Genomic DNA, 18,733 nt, shown 5'->3' on the forward strand with positions numbered 1-18,733 from the left:
ATCTATGCAAACAACAGCCAGTAACAGCACATAGGGGGAAATTATAGAAGATCAAGGTCCGAGCCATGTCCAGAGTCAGGAAAAATGTCCTGGCCTGACAGTTCATGGGTGTTAAAGTGATTACAAAAAATAAAAAACGCAGCTCTCTATAGGAAGTGGTTGACAAACGGGCCTTTGTACAGTTGAACACAGCACAGTTTTGTCAAACAGAAAGAGAAAAAAAAAAAAAACCCAAACGTATGTGCCTGGACCCCTCCCCTTGTGGGTTTCCGGTCTTAAAAAACACTGCCACTTCCTGTACTCATATGGAGATTATTTTTAAAAAGTTACAATTCTGCAGGAGAGTTGCCTTCCCTGCTCATCTCGGATGATCTGAACAAGATCTAACGAAAGAGTGTGACAAGGCGGTGGGCCAGAACCAGATGCACAGGGAGAGGCAATACCAGAGGACATAAACGCTTCTTTACAGGTCATTGGAGAGGCCTCACCTGGAGTACTGTGTTCAGTTCTGGAGCTCTCAGCTCAGGAAGGATAAGAGCCAGAGAGGGGCAACCAAAATAGTGCAGGATTTGTATGGGAAGTCCTAGGAGAAGACTGAAGGAACTTAACCTGTAAACCCTAGGAAAGAGGCGAGATGAGAGGGGGATAAACCTGTAAAATACTTGAAAGCTATTCATACACAAGAAGCCAAGCTTTTTCAATGGAAAGGAAGCTGCCAAAAGTAGGGGGAAACCCCAAAAGGGTGGATTCAGGAACGGTAGCAGGAGCTGTGGTGGATGCCTGGAATGCCCTGCCCAAGGGACCAGTGATATCCCGGACAGAGAAAGATTTAAACAAACAAACATGGGATAAACATAGAAGGATCCCTAGTGTGGAAAGTACGGTAATGAGAGCACCGAGCAGCCTTCACTGAGTGACAGTTGCAGCCCAGAGCTGCAGTCAGATGGCTGCATTGTGCTACCTGGATCGACTTTGGATAAGTGCGCATAAAACTGTGGCTGGGAAAATAAGTTGGGCCTTAGCAGTCTTCATTTGCCATCATGTATGATGTGGCTCTATTACACACGTGCTTTCCTTATGTGTAATGTTTGCCTATCCAGGGTCAGCCTTTAGATAAGGTGAACAGAGCAGACGCCCCCGCTGTTTAACAAGGGGTGCTGCCAGCCCTAGGTCACCACTGCCACAATTGCTTATGGTGGGTGCATGCATGCATGGCCAAGAAGGATTCGTGGCCCTGGCAGGAGTCAGACATAGCATAGCTTCCCATCAGTGCTAGCCCTGCAATCATATTCAAAGTTCACGGGGGTAACACCTTATATGTTCTGACCAGGCCCGGCCGGGTATGCACACCGTGCATTTGCACGGGGCGGCACACCTGGAGGGTGGCAGCAGCGCTCAACCCACTGTGGGTCAAAATGAAGAAAGGCCATGGTGGTTTCTGCTTTTAGCTGCATGTATGCTCCCAGTTTTCCCGCTCCTGCACCACCCCCCCCCCCCCCCCCCCTTCGCAGATAGGCCAGTGACGGGGGTCAAAGAAAGAGTAGCCCGCAGGGCTGAGGTGGAGCTCCTCCCACTACGGCCCAAAATGAAGAGGACAGAAGGGGCTATCCCACTGTGGCATGGAGAAAGGAAGCCACGCATGTGTATGCGTCTATGTGAGGGCTGTGTGTGTCATAGCTTATATGCATGTTTTTTTTTGTGTGTGTGAGAGCTTGAGCTTGAGTGTGTGTGAGAGCTTGAGTGTATGTGTGAGCTTATGTAACACATATAGGTTCTCACAGGCATGTTGACAGACACATAATGTGTGTGTGTGTGTGAGAGAGAGAGCATGAATGAATGTGTGTGTGTGTGTGTGTGTGGGCACGCGCGCACACGAAGGTAAGAATTTGTGTGGCCCTCCTCCCCAATCCATGACAATCGCAAGGTGGCTGGAAATCAAAAGATCCCAGATATGGGGAGCAGGAGATTTTTTAATCCTTAGTTTTAAATTATTGGGTGTAAATTGACATTTCTGCTGTTTTGAAATATTTTATTGGTTTTCTGGGAAATAAGATTTTTTTTATTATTTTGGGAAATTTGAATATTCTATTTAATTGGTTTGAAATATTTATTCTTTTTAGAACTGATTTTACTATTATGATTGTTTTATATTTCTTGATTGTATTATTTTATGCTTTATGAAGAATGGTAATGTTTCTGTTTTTCCATTGTTGCTCTGCATATAGAGAGACTGGCTTGTTGCGAGTTCCAGTTCGGTTCTTCTTAGCAGGTTTCTATTTATACTTTCTGGTCTCTTTATTCTGTATTTGGTCAGGGTCTATCTGTGTTCTCTGCGTGTGACAGAGGTGAGGTATTCTGCTACCATGAAATTTATCTGTAGTGATCTATAGCAGTCTGATTTAATCTGTTTTCCTAATAGGAAGTGTATTGGTATTCTAGGGCCTAGTATAATATGTGCAGTATTACCTTGTCATAGAAAAGATTGTTACTGTTTGAGTGCTGGCAGTTGGGGCTGTTTTGGTATGGGACATTACCATTACTATAGTGTAATGCTAATTCCATTTATTCATGGCTTTGAGGGCCAAGCCTACACCCAGCACACATTACAAGAAATGTAATTCCGCATGAGTTCCAAGTGTCTTTTTCAGGATTTTCTGGCTGGCACCACAGCAGTGCATGTAAATATAATATGCATGCTGTAAGTGATATTTCGCCTCATGTAAAATCTGTTATAAATGCATAATTGAATTGTGTGTACATCTAGGGTTGCCAACTTTTCCATAGACCAGGACTGGACACTTGAGGACTGGGAGTGTGTGTGTGTGGGGGGGGGGGGGGGAATGGTACCCCCTCATTTGCATAATTTTAGATCATGCCTGTGAGCTGCCTAAACAGTGTGATCTATGTATCTGCAGAACCAGTGGGAGCTGAGGTCTGTGCACCACCCCCTCTCCCTATGCTATCCAATCAGAGCCTGGGAAAGGAGGCAGGGATACAGCACAGCTCTCCTCGGATAGGAGAGGCTCCGACCTACCTACCTAAGAGGCTGTGGGGGGAAAAGGGAGGATCCACCTGAAAAACTGGACATTTGGCATCCGGTCAGTACTTCTGACTGGACACTGTTCGGAATGCCTGAAAACGTGGCTGTCCGGTCCAAAACTAGACAGTTGGCAACCCTATGTGCAGCTGTAGAGGGAGCGTGGCTGTAAAGTTTGCTTAGAGTACCTAATACCCTTCCCTTGATCATAGGTTCTGTTTGGGGGAGGTGTTAGTTTTTAAAGATATAGACTGCTGGAAGGAGCTGGCCACAGGACAGAAAATGATGCGGGGGCAGCAGCAGAGTAATTGCTCACACGGCAACAAACAAATGCTAGCACCGATCCCTGGTTCTGATCTTGTGAAACAGGAGGAAGAGGCGGCCCGTAGAATTTAAACATGCTCAGAGGGCTGCCACAGCCAGGAAGCACAGCGGGAGCAGCACCGCAGGTACTGCCCCTGGAGCAGAGGCAGGAGGAACAGACAGAGGAAGGGGGAGCAGCAGGAGTGGGGAGCCAAGAGCAACACTAGGAGGTAGGAAGGGAAAGGCAGGTGAGGGAGGTAGCGAAGAGACAGGGGGGGAGGAGAGAAGTAAGCGGCAGGGGGGCAGATGCTAGGGAAAGATTGGAGAGAGAATAGTGTGTGTGTGTGTGTGGGGGGGGGGGGGGGTAAGGGTTTAAGAGGCAGAGAAGAAAATGCTGGGGAAGTGGGATAAGAAGCAAAAAAAAAAAAAAAAAAGAGGGTGGAGGGACCCTGCTGCCATCACTCAAGTGCGGAGAAAGCTTGTGCTCACCCCCACTACTCCATGCCAGGGAGCAGGAATGGGGCAGGGGCACCATTTGGCCTGGAGTCAGCCCCAGGTTCATTGATGCTTCCTGCAGGGCTTCTTGCTAGAGAAGCAAATGATCCTTGCAGCGCCCCCCTCTCTCTCTCCTCTTACACATACCTTATCCTACAAAGGATACACCAGGTCCAGGTCCAGCAGTATAGATGGGGAGAGGGAGAGCCATGCTGTTGCACCCCATTCCCTATGACCTCCCTACCTCATTCCCTAATGGGGGAGCAGCTTCCCCCTGCTCAGGTTCTGCCCATGCTCACCCCCCCCCCCCCCCATGCTCTTCAGCTGCTGCTGTTGCTAATTTTGGCCACAGAAAAAAGTCAGCGCCCTGCATTATTCATCAGTCTCAGGTTAGCGCCTGCTCAGAGGCAGGAGTTAGGTGGAGGCCAAGGTGAAAAAGTATACAGAAAGGGGGAGGGGAGGAAAAGATAACAAGGGGGCAGCTTGTGCCAGTGGCAGGTGCTCTACCAGGCTCAGCTGCTATCGCTGCAGAGACCGGACCTGGGTACAGACCGATCGAGGGTGCCCTATGGCATAAGAACAACTCCTAATGCTAAGATCACGTGCACCGTCCAGCTGTCTCAGACTAAGGAGGATCTGTACCTGGCACAGCCCTACACTGTATCCCTGCAGGAGGATCTGTGTCCAGCAATGCCCAAAGCCTCCAGCCTTAATCATGGAGGAGCTAAGCTGCAGGACTGAAGATTTTTTTTGGGGGGGGGGGGGGAGATGATCCATACAGCACCACCCCCTTTTCCAGAGCATGGCTGCTCTCCCGTCGTGCAATGCAGAAAAACCCCTGGCCCAGGATGTCCCATCACCTCCACAGCTCACCTGTAGCGCTCCCAGCACAATGGTGAATAAAAGGGAAAATGTCATAATGCCTCTATCACTCCATGGTGAGACCGCACCTTGAATACTGTGTACAATTCTGGTCACTGCATCTCAAAAAAGATATAGTCGCGATGGGCGACCAAAATGATAAAGGGGATGGAACAGCTCCCCTATGAGGAAAGACTAAAAAGAAGTCTAGAACAAGTAGATGTGAGTCTTTATTTACTCTTTCAGATAATAGAAAGACTAGGGGGCACTCCATGAAGTTAGCAAGTAGCACATTTAAGACTAATCAGAGAAAATTCTTTTTCACTCAATGCACAATAAAGCTCTGGAATTTGTTGCCAGAGGATGTGGTTAGTGCAGTTAGTGTAGCTGGGTTCAAAAAAGGTTTGGATAAGTTCTTGGAGGAGAAGTCCATTAACTGCTATTAAATAAATGTACTTATGGAATAGCCACTGCTATTAATTGCATCAGTAGCATGGGATCTTCTTAGTGTTTGGGTACTTGTAGCCTGGATTGGCCACTGTTGGAAACCGGATGCTGGGCTTGATAGACCCTTATGTTGAGAGGATGGAATTATTTGAAATGGGAGACAAAAGGCTCTCCGTCAGAGTGTAATGGGTATATTTATATTACAGAGGGAGGGCACTATTCTAAAAAGCTATGCAACAATTTAGTGCACATATTTGATGTTAATTTTAAAAAAAAGAGAAACTACCTAAGCAGTTTCTTTGCAGATTAGCTACAAGGTACACACAGTTAAAAACTTTTGCAGATTTTGGCACTACAACAACTTTTTTTGTTTTTAAACTTAGCCTTAACTATATATTGAGAGATCAATAATGAAAGCCATTTCCAACAGTAAAGGGCTCTTTGATTATTGCCCACACGTGATGCAAGTGAAAAAAAAAACCAAACTCATATTCCACACCTACATCACCACCCGGACTTTTAGAGGCAGTCCTGGGACTGGGGTGAAGGAGGGAACCAATGCCATCGTTTTGCTTTGATTATTGAAGCAAAACCCACAGGCAAAAAAAAAAACAAACCCTTACCTACCAGTGGAGTTTGCCAGATCACGGGTTTGATTATTGCGGCCACACATTTAATCTCCATTAAACATATGAGACACCCTTTAAGAAAAGCCAACAATTTGAATTTTTGGGCTGCCATGGATTGGAGAGAGCGTGAGGATGCCCAAAGTACCAGGTAACCAAAGTTATACAGCAAAGGTCAAGGCCCGTCCTCCATCACACACACACCCCCTCCTCCTGCAGAAAGAATGCGGCTAGGGTTGCCAATTGTCCAGTTTTGGACCGGACAGGCAGGTTTTTCAGGCATGCTGTACAGTGTCCAGTCTGAAGTACCGAGCGGACACTGAGTGTCCGGTTTTGCAGGTGGATCCTCTTTTTCCCCCCACAGCCTTAGTTAGAGGAAGAGAAAGGGGGGGGGGGGGGGGGGTCGGAGCCTAGGGGGGGGGGGGGGAGGAGAGCCGTGCTGTATCCCTGCCTCCTTTCCCAGGCTGTGATTGGCAGCACAGCCCTCGGCTTCCACTGGTTCTGCAGCTACATGGATCACACTGTTTAGGCAACATCTAAAATGTATGCAAATGAGGGGGCACCATTCCCCCCACACACACACTTCCAGTCCTGGAGTACGGAAAAGTTGGCAACCCTAAAGGCGTCAGTGTGAGGATGAGGGGGGCGCTGCTGTGGAGGTAGAAAAAAAAAAAAAAAAAGAGAAGTTTGGGAAATGCAGGCTCAGTGGGCGGCCATGTACCAGGCCATCCCAGCCCCATTTCAAAACCTTACTGAGCTACAGCACACAGGAAGGAAAAAAAAAAAAAAGACAGACGTGAAAGCTGGAAATAGCAACCCAGAGATTTCACAATCAACCATTCTGGTATATTCCCGGAAGAGCTGGGCTCTGTAGTAACCCCAGCTTCCTCCCCTCGGCAGGCGCATGCTTCAACAGGGCAGAGGGGCCAGGGCCATTCCTAGGGAGGCTGGAGACCAGGGGCGGGTTTTCACGCCCCTCTCCAGTGCATTTTAATAGCGAGGGTGCAAGAATGCGTGTGGAAGCCACAGGGAGGACAAAAAAAAAGTTGGGTTATATGTGCATAATGCCTTCCTGAGGCCTAGTCCAACCCAAAGCAGTGACGCTTCACACTATATCAAAACTATTCCAAATATGCAAATTCATTAAAAAAAAATCATACACCAATACATAATTTGTAAGCAAGCAACCCCACCCCCCTCCAGGGACAAGAAGGGCTGGGGCACAGTCTGGAACATAATACATACACTAAATTACAACCCCAAACACCTGGCGCCATCCAAAGAAGGCCTACCAGGCGCCAGGACACTGCACTGCCACCGCGATCTTCCTAAACAAAAAAAAAAAAAAGTGGGGGAGGGCCCTGAACCCTCCCTTTGGAGTGAGTCTGGCTCCAGCTGTTGGGGCAGCAGCCTGCTCTCCCACTCCCAGGGACAGAATAAGTGCGAACAGGACAGAGAGGGGCAGTGATAGGAATAGGGATGAGAGGTCGCGTAAGAGACATTGGCACGGTGGGGGAGGGAGGAAGCATCCCACTTGTTGGGTTAAGATTAGGAACCTGATGCACATCAGTCCAGATGTGCATCAGTCCAGATTAGGAACCTGATGCACATCTGTCCAGACTGGCAGAGAACAAAGAGGGAGGACAACAAAATTGATTAGGATCAAGGCGCAATATCCTGCAGCGGGAGCAAGCTTGTATAGCTGACAAAACAAAAAGGGGAGGGTGAATGAGCCAATTGATCCTTAATCTTCCATCCATCATTTCTTTTGTTACAATAACCCCGCACATGCTCAGAAGAGACAGAACCTCAAGACCTCAATCTACAGTGCAAGTTTATGAGTAGACAGCCAAGATCAACGAGGCCCGGATTTAGGGATGGGCAACATAGGTCATTGCCAAGGTGAGCAAAGTTTGCAAGCGGCAGACCAAAAAGGGAAGCGTGCTTCTGCTTCCTTCAGGACCCTGCGTCAGCCCAGCTTCAGAGGAGTCACCACCATGGCACCAAACTCTTAACTCCAGGCCCATGAGTAACAGTTACAGCAAGGAATTAGGAAGGGGGAAAGCAACCTAGTCTTGCTACCATCTTCTGAAGGCACAGGCCTGATGCCCACAACCAGCAGAAGCCAATGGTCTCGTCTGCTCTCCTCCTTGATCCCTCACCCATCCCTCAGTCTCTTAGACTTTAAAAAAGACAAGACTCCTGATCCACTTCCATAACTGGTCCTCAGTGCCAGTATGCCCTCAAATCGCTATTGCCTAGATTAAAGCTGCATAGAGCAGGACCATCTCCTGTTTAATATTCCTGGGCATTAGAATTATCCATTACTGTAAAACATTTCTATAGCACTACAAGAAGCAAAGATTTTCCCACTCAATTTATGTATTAAAAATAGCTGCAAGCCCTTAATGGAAAGATCTCTACCCCATTCCTGACTCCCAGATGTAAGAGGTGGCAAACCTGGCTAATAATCATTAATGGACCTGTCTACCAGAAAATCGTCCAACTTTTTTTTTTTTTTTTTTAAAGCGCTGCTTATAATACTTGCCTTGCCCAAGTCTTCCAGCAATTAATTCCACAGGTCGATTGAACATACGTTCTTAAAGTACGTACAAGTGACGTACTGCCACCACTTAGTTTCACAGAGTATTCCGTAATCCTATGATTTGGAAGAGTAGCCATCGCCTCTTCAGAATTCTACATTTAAATCTTATCAATAAATTTACCAGGTTACAAGTAGAAGGACAAGGCACAGCATCGTATTTTACCCGTACACGACGGCGCATAATCAGAACAGTGGTTTTCAGAGGTCATTCTCCCCAGTATGCTCATTTCAGCATGAGCAAATAAGCAACAAACTGATCTTCGTGTAACGATTAAGACCAACGCACCCCCCAACAAATGACAGCTAAAAATCATTTTGAGTCAAGCTTTGCTGTATAGTAAAGAGGCCAGGTTTGTAGCAAGGCACTCGTCTTCACTGGCTTACTACTCTCTGTACTGCATCTCTAGTGCAGAAGATTTGGTCAACTAGACTCAACTAGGACACTTTTTTTTTAAACTAAAAAAGGAAGATTCTTTTAACATTAAGATTTTATGCCCAGCAGGATAAGACAAATCATCGAACAAAAGAGCAGCAGCAGTACAAGGCATATCAAAATATGTATTCATGATCTTATAATCCTTTCATAACCCCTCCAACATACAGCAACCCTTGGTCTCAAGATTCATTCTCTCATTTCCCTTAACACCCAGAATGACCACTGAAAACACATCTTCAGTTCCAGCTGCCTCATCCAGAGGGCACAGGTTTCCCTATAGCACAAAAAGTAGCCAACTGACAGGACCAGCCATCCTTACTTTATGTGCCCTATTGTAAACCGTTGTGACGGATCCTTCTTAACGAAGGTATAGAAAAGATTTAAAATAAATAATGTGTGTGATGAGCCAGGCCTAAGACACGGACCTGCTGGTTACTCCTCATCCTACACTTTTACCGAGGAAGAGTATTGAGGCTTAAAGAGGCTAAGTAAACCTTCCACAAGAGAAGCAGCTGTTGGGGAAACATCTGTATTGAGAGGGGTAGAGAACATAGAAATGGAGACCCACGCTAAGCTCTTATCCTAGTTCCACATGAATCCTCCCAACCTAACACGTCTTAAATGTGGGTTGAAAGTGATGCCATGTCTACCGCCACGTGCCACTTTTTAAGTTTTAGTGCACCAGCCCTGTGATTTACATCGTAAGCACTTTCTGCAGGGGTTGCACGCATGGCCCTCAACACTCCAGCTCTCAGGCAAAGATAAAAACTGTGGTTTCGGGGCTGTTTCTTTGTGGCATTAGCCTTCGCCTCCTTCCCGGGCAGCCAGATCTCACTGCTGCAGTGTCCAGAGACTTCCAAGCAGTTCGTGTGCCAGCTTCAGTGTTGCAGGTGAATTGCCAGCCCTTGCCCCATTCACATGCAACCATGGGACCAGTCACTACAGGTGATCCTAGCACCCCCCTTCAGGAGGGCATTTCTCATCTGTGCGCACTGGGGAGAATTGACAGAGCAACAAAGCATTGACTGGGGGGAGGGGGGGGTTCAAATTCCACACCACCTCCTCAGAGGTGGTCTCACTTTTAGCACCTAGCCCAGGAAGCCAGCATGTGGGAAGGGCGGTGGTCTCATTTAAAAATAGAACCAAGCAATACAGCAGAACGTCAGATAGTATCCCTACCTACTTAATGGTTATTGATTTTTTTTTTTTTTAAAGAAGGGATTGCACAATAGGGGGGGGTGGCATCTTAATGCAGGTTTAAAAGCTTTACACAGGGCTAGAATGCAGGCTCTGGTGCACTCTCACTTCTGCATAGAGCAACGCAAGCAAACTTTGTTGCCGGGGACTGCCTAGGGTAAGCAGATGACACCCTGTCAAACGGGACAGGCTGAACTTGTCCTGGTTTTACCCCATTACATGGATTTGGGGGGGGGGGGGGGTCCCTCCCCTCAGGCATCATTTTGTTTAAAATGTTTAGTTAAAATAAAACAAACAAAAATTTTAAACACCTGAAAAACAGGGCATGCCCAGGTCCCCATCCCCCTCCAAATTGCCAGGGCCAGGAACCTCTCTCTGATCCCCACTTACTGAGCAGGGGGGGGCGGGGCCGGTCGCAGTCTGGTCTCCTTGAGGCCTAGGCCTGATCCCACCGCAGAGGGCAAATCTGGGCCTCCAACAGCTCTTTTCTTCTTCAAAAATTATGCATCCGCTTTAAGGACAAGGTGCAGTGCATTTTTTTGAAGAAAAATTAAAAAAACAAAAAAAGAAGAGGGTAGAGGCCTGGTCTAGAGTTCCGTGGGAATGGTCCTCACACATTGGGCCAGGCCCACACTTTGGTGGTCAGACTCTGCCTCAGGCCAGGTGCCAGCGGTGGGCCTAGACCGTAGGAGTGGGATCAGCCCTCAGGCCTAGTCATCAGGCCAGGCTCCAGCTTAGGCCCAGACACTGTCCCATTACTAAAGCATAGATCAGGCCTCAGATGTCTTCATTTTTTTTTTTTTTTTTTTTAATTATTCTTAAGGCTGCACAACAGGGATGTCACTGCATCGTTAAAGCAGACGTCACTTTTTTGAAGACTCAAAGATGAGGCCTGGTTTAGGTCTCAGTGGCAGGAGCAGGCCTTGGTGTTAGGCCTAGACCTCAAATGTCTTTTTTCCTTCCTCCAAAACAGAAAGAAAAACCCTACAAGCTTCATTTTTGCCTTTCCTTACATTTTGAAGACATGATACGAAATAGGAAACATTTACTATTTTGTTTCAAAACAAATGTACAGCCTTATTCTCTACCATCATGTGTGTTACTCTTAAGGCTTAGTTGGCTCATCCAGTTGCCCAATTGCCTTCCTTGCTGTTTCTCTGCCCTAGAATTTCCCATACTTAAACCCACAGAGCCAAGTTTTCAAAACACTGGAGTGGGGGGGGGGGGGGGGGGGAGTTAAACACAAATCACCTCTCCCTGAACATAAACAGGTAATATGTTCAAAATTAGGGGCTGCTTAATGACCCATTGAGCTGCCTCCTATGCTTAACCCAAACACCAGTTCCTTCCATCTCACCCTTTCCTCGTCTGTCCCTTGCTGGTAGGCCAAGCCAGGCCTTGTCTTTGTTTGTTTGTTTTTTTAAACCAGTCCCATACTAAATCCACCACTCAGATCCCTCGCCCAAGTTTTACCACCAAACTTTCGTAACAATCCAAACAAGCGGGACTGCCCTCCCACAAACTTAACACTCACCCATGTTAGGGTTATAACCATGGTCACACCACCCTTCTTGGAAAGCGGATACCGCCATTCTACCACTCAGACCATGGGCTTGTGTTTTCTTCTTTGGCCCTCTAAGAGTTCCATATTAAAGAGTGCAAACATTCAAGTCCTCCCTAATTCCTTGTACCAGACATCTCTCCCCCAAAATGCCCTTAGCCTGGGGCTATCCCAAGCATGCTTAAATCCGGACAACGTTTTGGTTGCCAGTACCAATAGCCACTAGGCTATTCAAGGCATCAGCCACCATATCAGTAAAGCACTCACTCAGGTTTCCTCTAAACCTTTCTTCCTTGCAACTTCTGATTACTTCACCATCCTTGATTTTATTTTTCAATGGAGGGATGGGGAAGCCACCTTCCTGCAGGTTATTGAAGCCTGTGAATCTATGAATGTTTCTCGCAAAGTATCCCATGCCCTCCTGGGCACCGGCACATACATTGGAGCATCTTTGCCTTTGTGTAGGGTTGCGGGGTGCAGGTCTCCTACCGAGGAACCACCACCATGCTCTTGCTGACTTTACAGATACAGCACCCAAGGTGAGGCTTTAACTAAATGACCTACACAAGAGGTAATACTACCCCCTTTTTCCTGCTGCTGATGGCTGTCTTTCTGCAATCGAGCATACCGGTAACTTTCGCTGTTGCTTTACTACAGTGAGAGACTACCATGAGGTCATCGGAGATGATCACTCCTAGAACTCTCCTGCTTAATAGTTTCCAGTTCTTGACCTTCTAATTGATACATGGCTAATGGTTCTGTATTTCCCAAATGCAAGATATTGCTTTCATGTAAAAAGTATTTTCTATAACTTTGACTCTTCCAGGTTAAAGTCCCCTTTCAGGCCTGTCTATTCGGTTCCAGATTTTACAAACAATCAGCAAAAACAAGTGCATTATCTCCCCCCTCAAGTTCCTGTGCAAGGATGCACATACGGCTATGGTAAAGAACCAGTCCTGGCATAAGCAGCCAATCACGTTACAGTCACTGGAGTGGCCCCCAAAACGTAGCACCCCTCTCTCGGAACCTGCCCCACTCCCACGCTGCCCCGTTTGTTTACAGGTTTTCCATGCAGAAAAGCTAAAGGCCTTGCTGAAATCTAATCCACTACATTCACACAACACAAGGGGGGGGGGGGGGGGGGGGGGGGGAGACAGAACTGGGTTTTTGCCGGTTACCCAACACCTGGCCTGCTAAGTGAAAGCCCAGGTTAAAACAGCAGCCCGGAGCCCCAATAAAGACTTCCTACACTGCCCGTCATATCCTCACCCCGTTTGCTGTGCTGTATCAGCTAACGCACCCCACTCCCATCACTCTGAAGCTTAACTTGGCCGGGTTAAGCAGGCAATGCCATTCAGCACATCAGAGTACATTTAAATTACAAGAACGGAGGGGTGAGATGATAGCTGTAGAAACCTACAAAATATGCTTACAGATCCAACATTTCAACAATATTTGATTCCATCAGCCTAATAGCAGTTGGCGAGGGGTTTTCTCATTTTCAGAACACAAAAAAAAATAAAACAAAACAAAAAAAACAAAAAAAAAACAGAAGTGCTCCAGGCTTGAAGCAAAGAGAATCTAACTTACCAAGGCCTGATTGAACCTCTCCTCCAATTCCTCGGCACTCGGCAGTGGCAACTTGGAGGGAGTGGGCTGCTTCTGGGGCCCGGCCACGGCTGCGGCCGGAGCTGGCTCCGTGCTGCCTGCTGCGTTGCCCATCCTGGAACCCGGCACCCGCTGCCACGCCACACCACGATCCAGATTTGAGTGTGGAGGAGAGGGGAAGCTGTCCTGTAAAACTGACAGAGGGAGGGAGGGAGGAGAGGACAGGGAAGTGTCTCAGGGGTATCACAAAGAAAAAAAAAAAAAAAAAAAGTGGTGTGCGTGTGGCCACTTCAAGGGCTCACTTGCCAGAGGTTAGTGCAGTGCAGCATCCCTGGATCCACATCGCCCAGTCCTTCAGCAGCTCCAGCGTTGCCTCCGCTAACAATCCATCGCTGCATTCTACGAACAGCTTCCCACGCCACCCCTCCTTAGGCCGTTCCTCCTGCTCACACCTGAATCTGGAAACTCAATGCTGCTACCCGACTGTGCGATTCTATATCTGCATCGAGATGCAAGTTTCCGTCACACAGCGATGAAGCAGAGCGAGAGAGAGAGAGAGAGAAAAAAAAAAAAACCCTACACAGGAGAGGAAGTCAGTTTTGCAACAGACATCAGGAGGCTGCTGTCATTACAGGAACCGAGCTGGCTTGCTGTGTCTGCTCTGCTGCACTGTGCAGTTCGGGTGCAGGCATCCCTGTACCGCTCATACCAGGATTTCCAACCAAGATCCAAGCTGAAGCTGCTTCTCCGTTCCTGGGCTTGTGAGGGAGTCTAGCACAGCCCAGGAGCAGAGGGAGGCAATCAAGAAAGCTGGCAAGCTGGTGCGTGGGCATGCATGGCCCCAGTATGCAGTAGCCATGACCAGAGGGGGGGGGGGGGGGGGGGAAATCTAGAAAGCGAGAGTTGCCCAGGCACCTGCTGGAAATAAAAGTCTGGGTCCTAGCAGGAATATCAGCAGTGGGAGAGGAGACAGGCACAGGGAGCACTGCAGGATCCCAAAGCCTGCAGCGTCGGGCTGGGATGCTCGTCCTTGCAGATCTGTAGGCAGGGCTCCTCCTGCCTGTACAAGGCGATGCAGAGCACCAAACTGGCCCGACTGAATTCCTGGCAAGGTCAAAAGGACAAGTAGTACAGAAGCCCTGGTTCAATTAAAAAAAAAAAAAAAGCACCTACATTTTCTGTTGTATGCACCAGATTTAATTTGGGGCTAAAGGGGGTGCTTAACAGCCTCAGGTACAATCTTTTTTTAGGGTCCGGATGCTTTGGAGTAAGATATTCCTGGTGTCTTCTCCAAGATCCCCAGGGCCGCCCTGGCCTCTCCGATCTGGCACCCGGCCGTCAACATCTTTCCCAATGTGCCAGCACAGCATGTGTAGAGCTTCTGCCGCTGCTTGGGGGGGGGGGGGGGGGGGGGTAGCCAAGCTGCAGGCCGTTTTGTTTCTGGAGCGCTGCCACATCTCTAGTGACATCAATTAGCCCGACTGCTGCAGGGGCTCAGCGCAACTCTGCGGACAGCCAGGCTGCACCACATCCAGTGCATTGCACGGAGAGGGAGAGAGGAAGTAGAGAAGCATTCGCTTCAGCCTCCCTATTCATCCAGTCCCACTGCTATAAATCTAAAATACATCTTGAGTGGGGGAGTGCGTGTGTTTGTGTGTGGGGCCCGTACCGCTGCCATGGTGATCGATAAAAATCCCACAGATATAGGCAAAAGCGTGAAGAGAGCGCCGACAACGGAAGAGCAGACCAGACCCCTGGGCAGGTGAAGGGTAAGACTTGAAGGACAGGTTTTAAAAACTGGTGGGGGTGGGGAGGGGAGAAGTCACTGCGAGAAAGATGCACAAGGTTTATCTCATGTCGAGAGACGCGAGGGGGGAAGGACGCTTTAAAGACACTCACATCTCCCTCCCCAAGACTTAGCAAATTAAAAAAAAAAAAAAAATAGTAATAAACACAATCTCAGTGCTGGCATGGCTTTACTTTCCCCAAATAAAAAGCTGCCTTCCCCGAGAACCAGACAAGCTAGGGAAAAGGCAAGGTGACCCGAGGCCAGCGCTCTCCATGCAAGGCTCTGCTGGCCCCTGCTGGCTGAGCCCGGTATAACACACCCAGAGCCAGGGAGAGAGAGGGTCCCCGGCCCATGAGGGACTTCAGCAGGAGGAGGTCTGCAGTCCCCGTCCCCCCCGCATGGACCATCTCCCTCTCCACGGCAGGATTCATGCGCTTCTTGTATTCAGCCCACTTCTCCCTCCCCAGCATTCAGGAAAGTTGACATCTATAGACCGTGCCTGCTTCTTCCTTCATGAAAGGGGAACCCTACACGGGATGAGCAAGACGTTACAATCCAGTAACCAGCTGTTTTGTTTTTAATAATTGAAGACATACATTTCAGTTCTGAAGTGCAGATTAAAAACACAAAAGTTCAGCAGAATGCAAGTTTCCAAGAGTCAAGACAACTCATCTCTCACGAAGCCCTGATCCCCCTCCACCGATAATACAAATAAGTTACCAGAGGTCATCCAGGACGAGTCCCACTTCTGTCACTGTGGTGACCGAGTGAGCTGCCTCCGCTCACACGCCAGCAGCTCAGATCCCTCCAGCTGCCACCCACACCTCTCACCTCTGTCCAGCCTGTGGGTTGGGGGGGGGGGGGGGGGAATGGATGCATTTTCTGGAGCACCTGCCTCTTCTCCCTCCCCCATCCCCTAACTTTAGTGCAGCGCAGGATAGATTTTTTTTTTCACATCCATGCTTCAAAAATACACACAAAATCCAACATCACTGTGACACCATCTCTGACAAAGCTGTCCCACCTAACCCCCCCCCCCCCCCAAAAACATCTAAAAGTTTAAAATGTCTGAGAAGTCTGTTCTGGCCCCAAATCCTCCAAGTGCAGGTCCTCCCTGGAGGAGATTTCTGCTCCTACCGTTTGCGGACCCCATGCAGAGGGAAGACAGTCAGATTAGCAGAGCACTCAGACTCGCCCAGCTCGTTGCTGGCCCTGCAGGTGTAGGAGGCAGAGTCCTGCGGGCTCACGTCTGACACCACCAGCGCACAGCGCCCGCTGTCCTCATACTCGATCCGGAAACGGCCGGACTCCTGCACGGGGCTGCCATCCCGCAGCCAGATGACCTCCGGATCCGGGTAACCTGGGGCATGGAAGACAGGGATCGGGGTCAGGCACCAGGCAAGGTGAGGGGGGATGGGAAGACAGAGCAGAGCTCGTGATAACAAGGCCTCCCCCCTCCCCCCAGCACGGAGGGGTGGATGACCCCTGGCTGAGGCAGGCACCAAACAAATTACTGGGCCCAGGGAATTTCGAGGGGGCGTCCTGAAGGAAGGGAGACACTGTGGCTTCTTTGCAGGCGAGAACGGGACAGGATTTTAACCCCTAGGCTGTCTGGGATTTCAGCAGCCATAAAGCCCGGGGACAGATGGTGTCCAGCCTCCTGGTACAGATATCCCCGCCCCCCGGGTCAGGCTGGGAGGAGACTCACCATTCCCCTGGGGGTATTCGGGGGCATACGTTAGACACTGTTACCCAAACAGGTGCCAGGCTCCAGCGAGAGGACATGGATGGGGAGGGGTGGAAGGTAAATGCCTGCAGTATAAACGAATCCCTGATAGGAAGACGTTGCAGACTCTGTAACCTATGCTATGGCCACTCCAACCAGCTTACGTCACACAAACAAACAAAAACCCCACAACCAGCAATAAAGCCATTATGTAGCCACCCCTGATCTATTACAAGTTTACATGTTAAGATGCATCTTAAGTCAGCGTTTCCCCAAGCAGTGTTGCCCTGGCATGTTAGGCTGCCTTCAGACCTGATGAAGTGTGCCAGGGACAAGCCACCACCGCGAGGTGCTCAGACCCAGATCTCAGCTCCTCAACGCGTTCCCAAATCTTTCCTGAGAACGTGGCTGGGTCATGCCTGCCTCATCTTCCTGCCTCCAGCATGACCCCCCCACTCCCCCCGAGGCATGGATAGCCCATTCCCTCTTTGTGCCGCACTCAGTCCCCGAGTCCTCCCAGCCTGCGTCTCACCTCCCGACAAGAAGAGCACGCACAGAGCCCCCAACGCGACTCCTTCTTATAGGCCTTCAAATTTCAGAAGTTGAAACTATTCTCTACCCCCCCCAGGAACTTCAGTATTTCTTACAACAAAAGTGGGAGAAAGTCAGCGGGGAAAGACCATTTTTTCCCCACCGAGCAATTCCAGGGAGAAATAAAATAAAACCCGTGAAAGAGAGAGAGAGCGCGCTGCTCATTCTGAGCGTCGGGAGCAGCGCAGCGGAGGAGAACCGGGCACAGCCCGAGGGCAGCGGCCAGCGTCCCCCCCACATCGCACCAGTGTCTCCATCCTCACGCGCTTCTGCGGAGAAGGAACGGGGGGGGGGGGGCCCCCCCCGGTGTGATACCTCTGTGGTGTCTCTCTGCCCCCTCATCTTTAAAGGTTGGAAGAGAGACCGGTGGGCCTTTTGGTGCCTCGGCCACACGAGTCCTCTCTGCCCCAGGGAGACGGGCGGGCAGCGCAACGTTTTTGTCAATGCAGGTCTGCCTAGAGCTTGGAAAAACTCAGGGGGGACCCTGGCTTAAGTCCCAAATGGCTTTCAGAGGCAGCATCAAGGAACGGGACTGAGTCAGGAGGGCACCCGCATGCACGTGGTATGGAGAAGTAATAGATACAGAAACCCCACACCCTGCCCATTATGTTAGGCACAGGACTGGACTGCGGCGGAAAGAGGGCGCGCGCCCCCCCGAGTCATGCAACATACGGACCCCTCCTGTCTCTACAGGAAAGGGAATGGGGAGGGGGCCACCCACGCACCGACGGGTGAATTTTAAAAGTCCTGTGCACACCAAAGACACGGGAGATACGGTCACGAGTTGGGCTGGCACGTGCCGAACGGATTTTTATGAGTCGCTCGCGTACCCTCGTATCTCCCGCGACGCGCACGAGTCAAGTTTAAAAGGGAGGAGGAGGTATGTATGTATGTATGTATGTATGTATGTGTGTATAAATACGCACGTGCGCTGGCGTGTGCTGGGCTCGCCTACCACGCAACTTCACTATGGCTATGGATAGTGGGCAAGTAATCCAATTCAAAAACAAAACACCTAGGGCTAGTCAGCGGGGTTTGGAAGTCCTCTTAAGTTTGCCCAGGCAAGGGATAACGAACTGGGGTGAAACTGGCAACGGCGTGGACGCGTGCCCTTTTAAAAATCTGCTTACGCGGAGGAAGCGGGATCTGCACGCACACGTGCACGCGCTCGGCCTATTTTATACCACGCGGACGCATACGGGCGTATGTTATGAAATAGCCACATCCACGGCTGCGAGCCGGCAGACGCGTGCGCCTATTTAAATAAATAAATAGTCACTGTCCAAGAGAGCACCTTCAATGTGGCACTGGAGGCAGGCACTGCTCCCCTCCACCTCCACCTGGTCCCTCAGGGATTGCGAGAAGCTGGGGACCCGCTGAATCTGCTGCTGGAGGAAGGTGAAAACTTCATCGTCCGGGCTGTAGCTGAACTCTTAATTAAAAAAAAAAAA

At 49.4% G+C, this 18,733-nt stretch overlaps 2 protein-coding genes across 4 annotated transcripts in view; both read right to left on the reverse strand.

Annotated features, from left to right (window-relative positions):
* FMNL1 (formin like 1) overlaps positions 1-13,718 on the reverse strand; it is a 97,507-nt gene extending 83,789 nt beyond the window's left edge. For both annotated transcript variants that reach the window (XM_029572545.1, XM_029572544.1), the window contains exon 1: positions 13,159-13,718. In XM_029572545.1, the coding sequence (XP_029428405.1) occupies positions 13,159-13,290 (132 nt within the window). In that variant the 5' untranslated portion in view covers positions 13,291-13,718. The remainder of the gene's footprint in view (positions 1-13,158) is intronic.
* A 1,806-nt stretch (positions 13,719-15,524) lies between these two features.
* Positions 15,525-18,733, reverse strand: part of LOC115074046 (myosin light chain kinase, smooth muscle-like) — a 34,962-nt gene continuing 31,753 nt past the window's right edge. For both annotated transcript variants that reach the window (XM_029573134.1, XM_029573136.1), the window contains exons 17-18: positions 18,577-18,714; positions 15,525-16,325 (exon numbers count right to left, since the gene is read on the reverse strand). In XM_029573134.1, the coding sequence (XP_029428994.1) occupies positions 16,099-16,325; positions 18,577-18,714 (365 nt within the window). In that variant the 3' untranslated portion in view covers positions 15,525-16,098. The remainder of the gene's footprint in view (positions 16,326-18,576; positions 18,715-18,733) is intronic.

Source organism: Rhinatrema bivittatum, chromosome 12 (assembly GCF_901001135.1).
Source record: "Rhinatrema bivittatum chromosome 12, aRhiBiv1.1, whole genome shotgun sequence".
NCBI classification, from domain to species: domain Eukaryota; kingdom Metazoa; phylum Chordata; class Amphibia; order Gymnophiona; family Rhinatrematidae; genus Rhinatrema; species Rhinatrema bivittatum.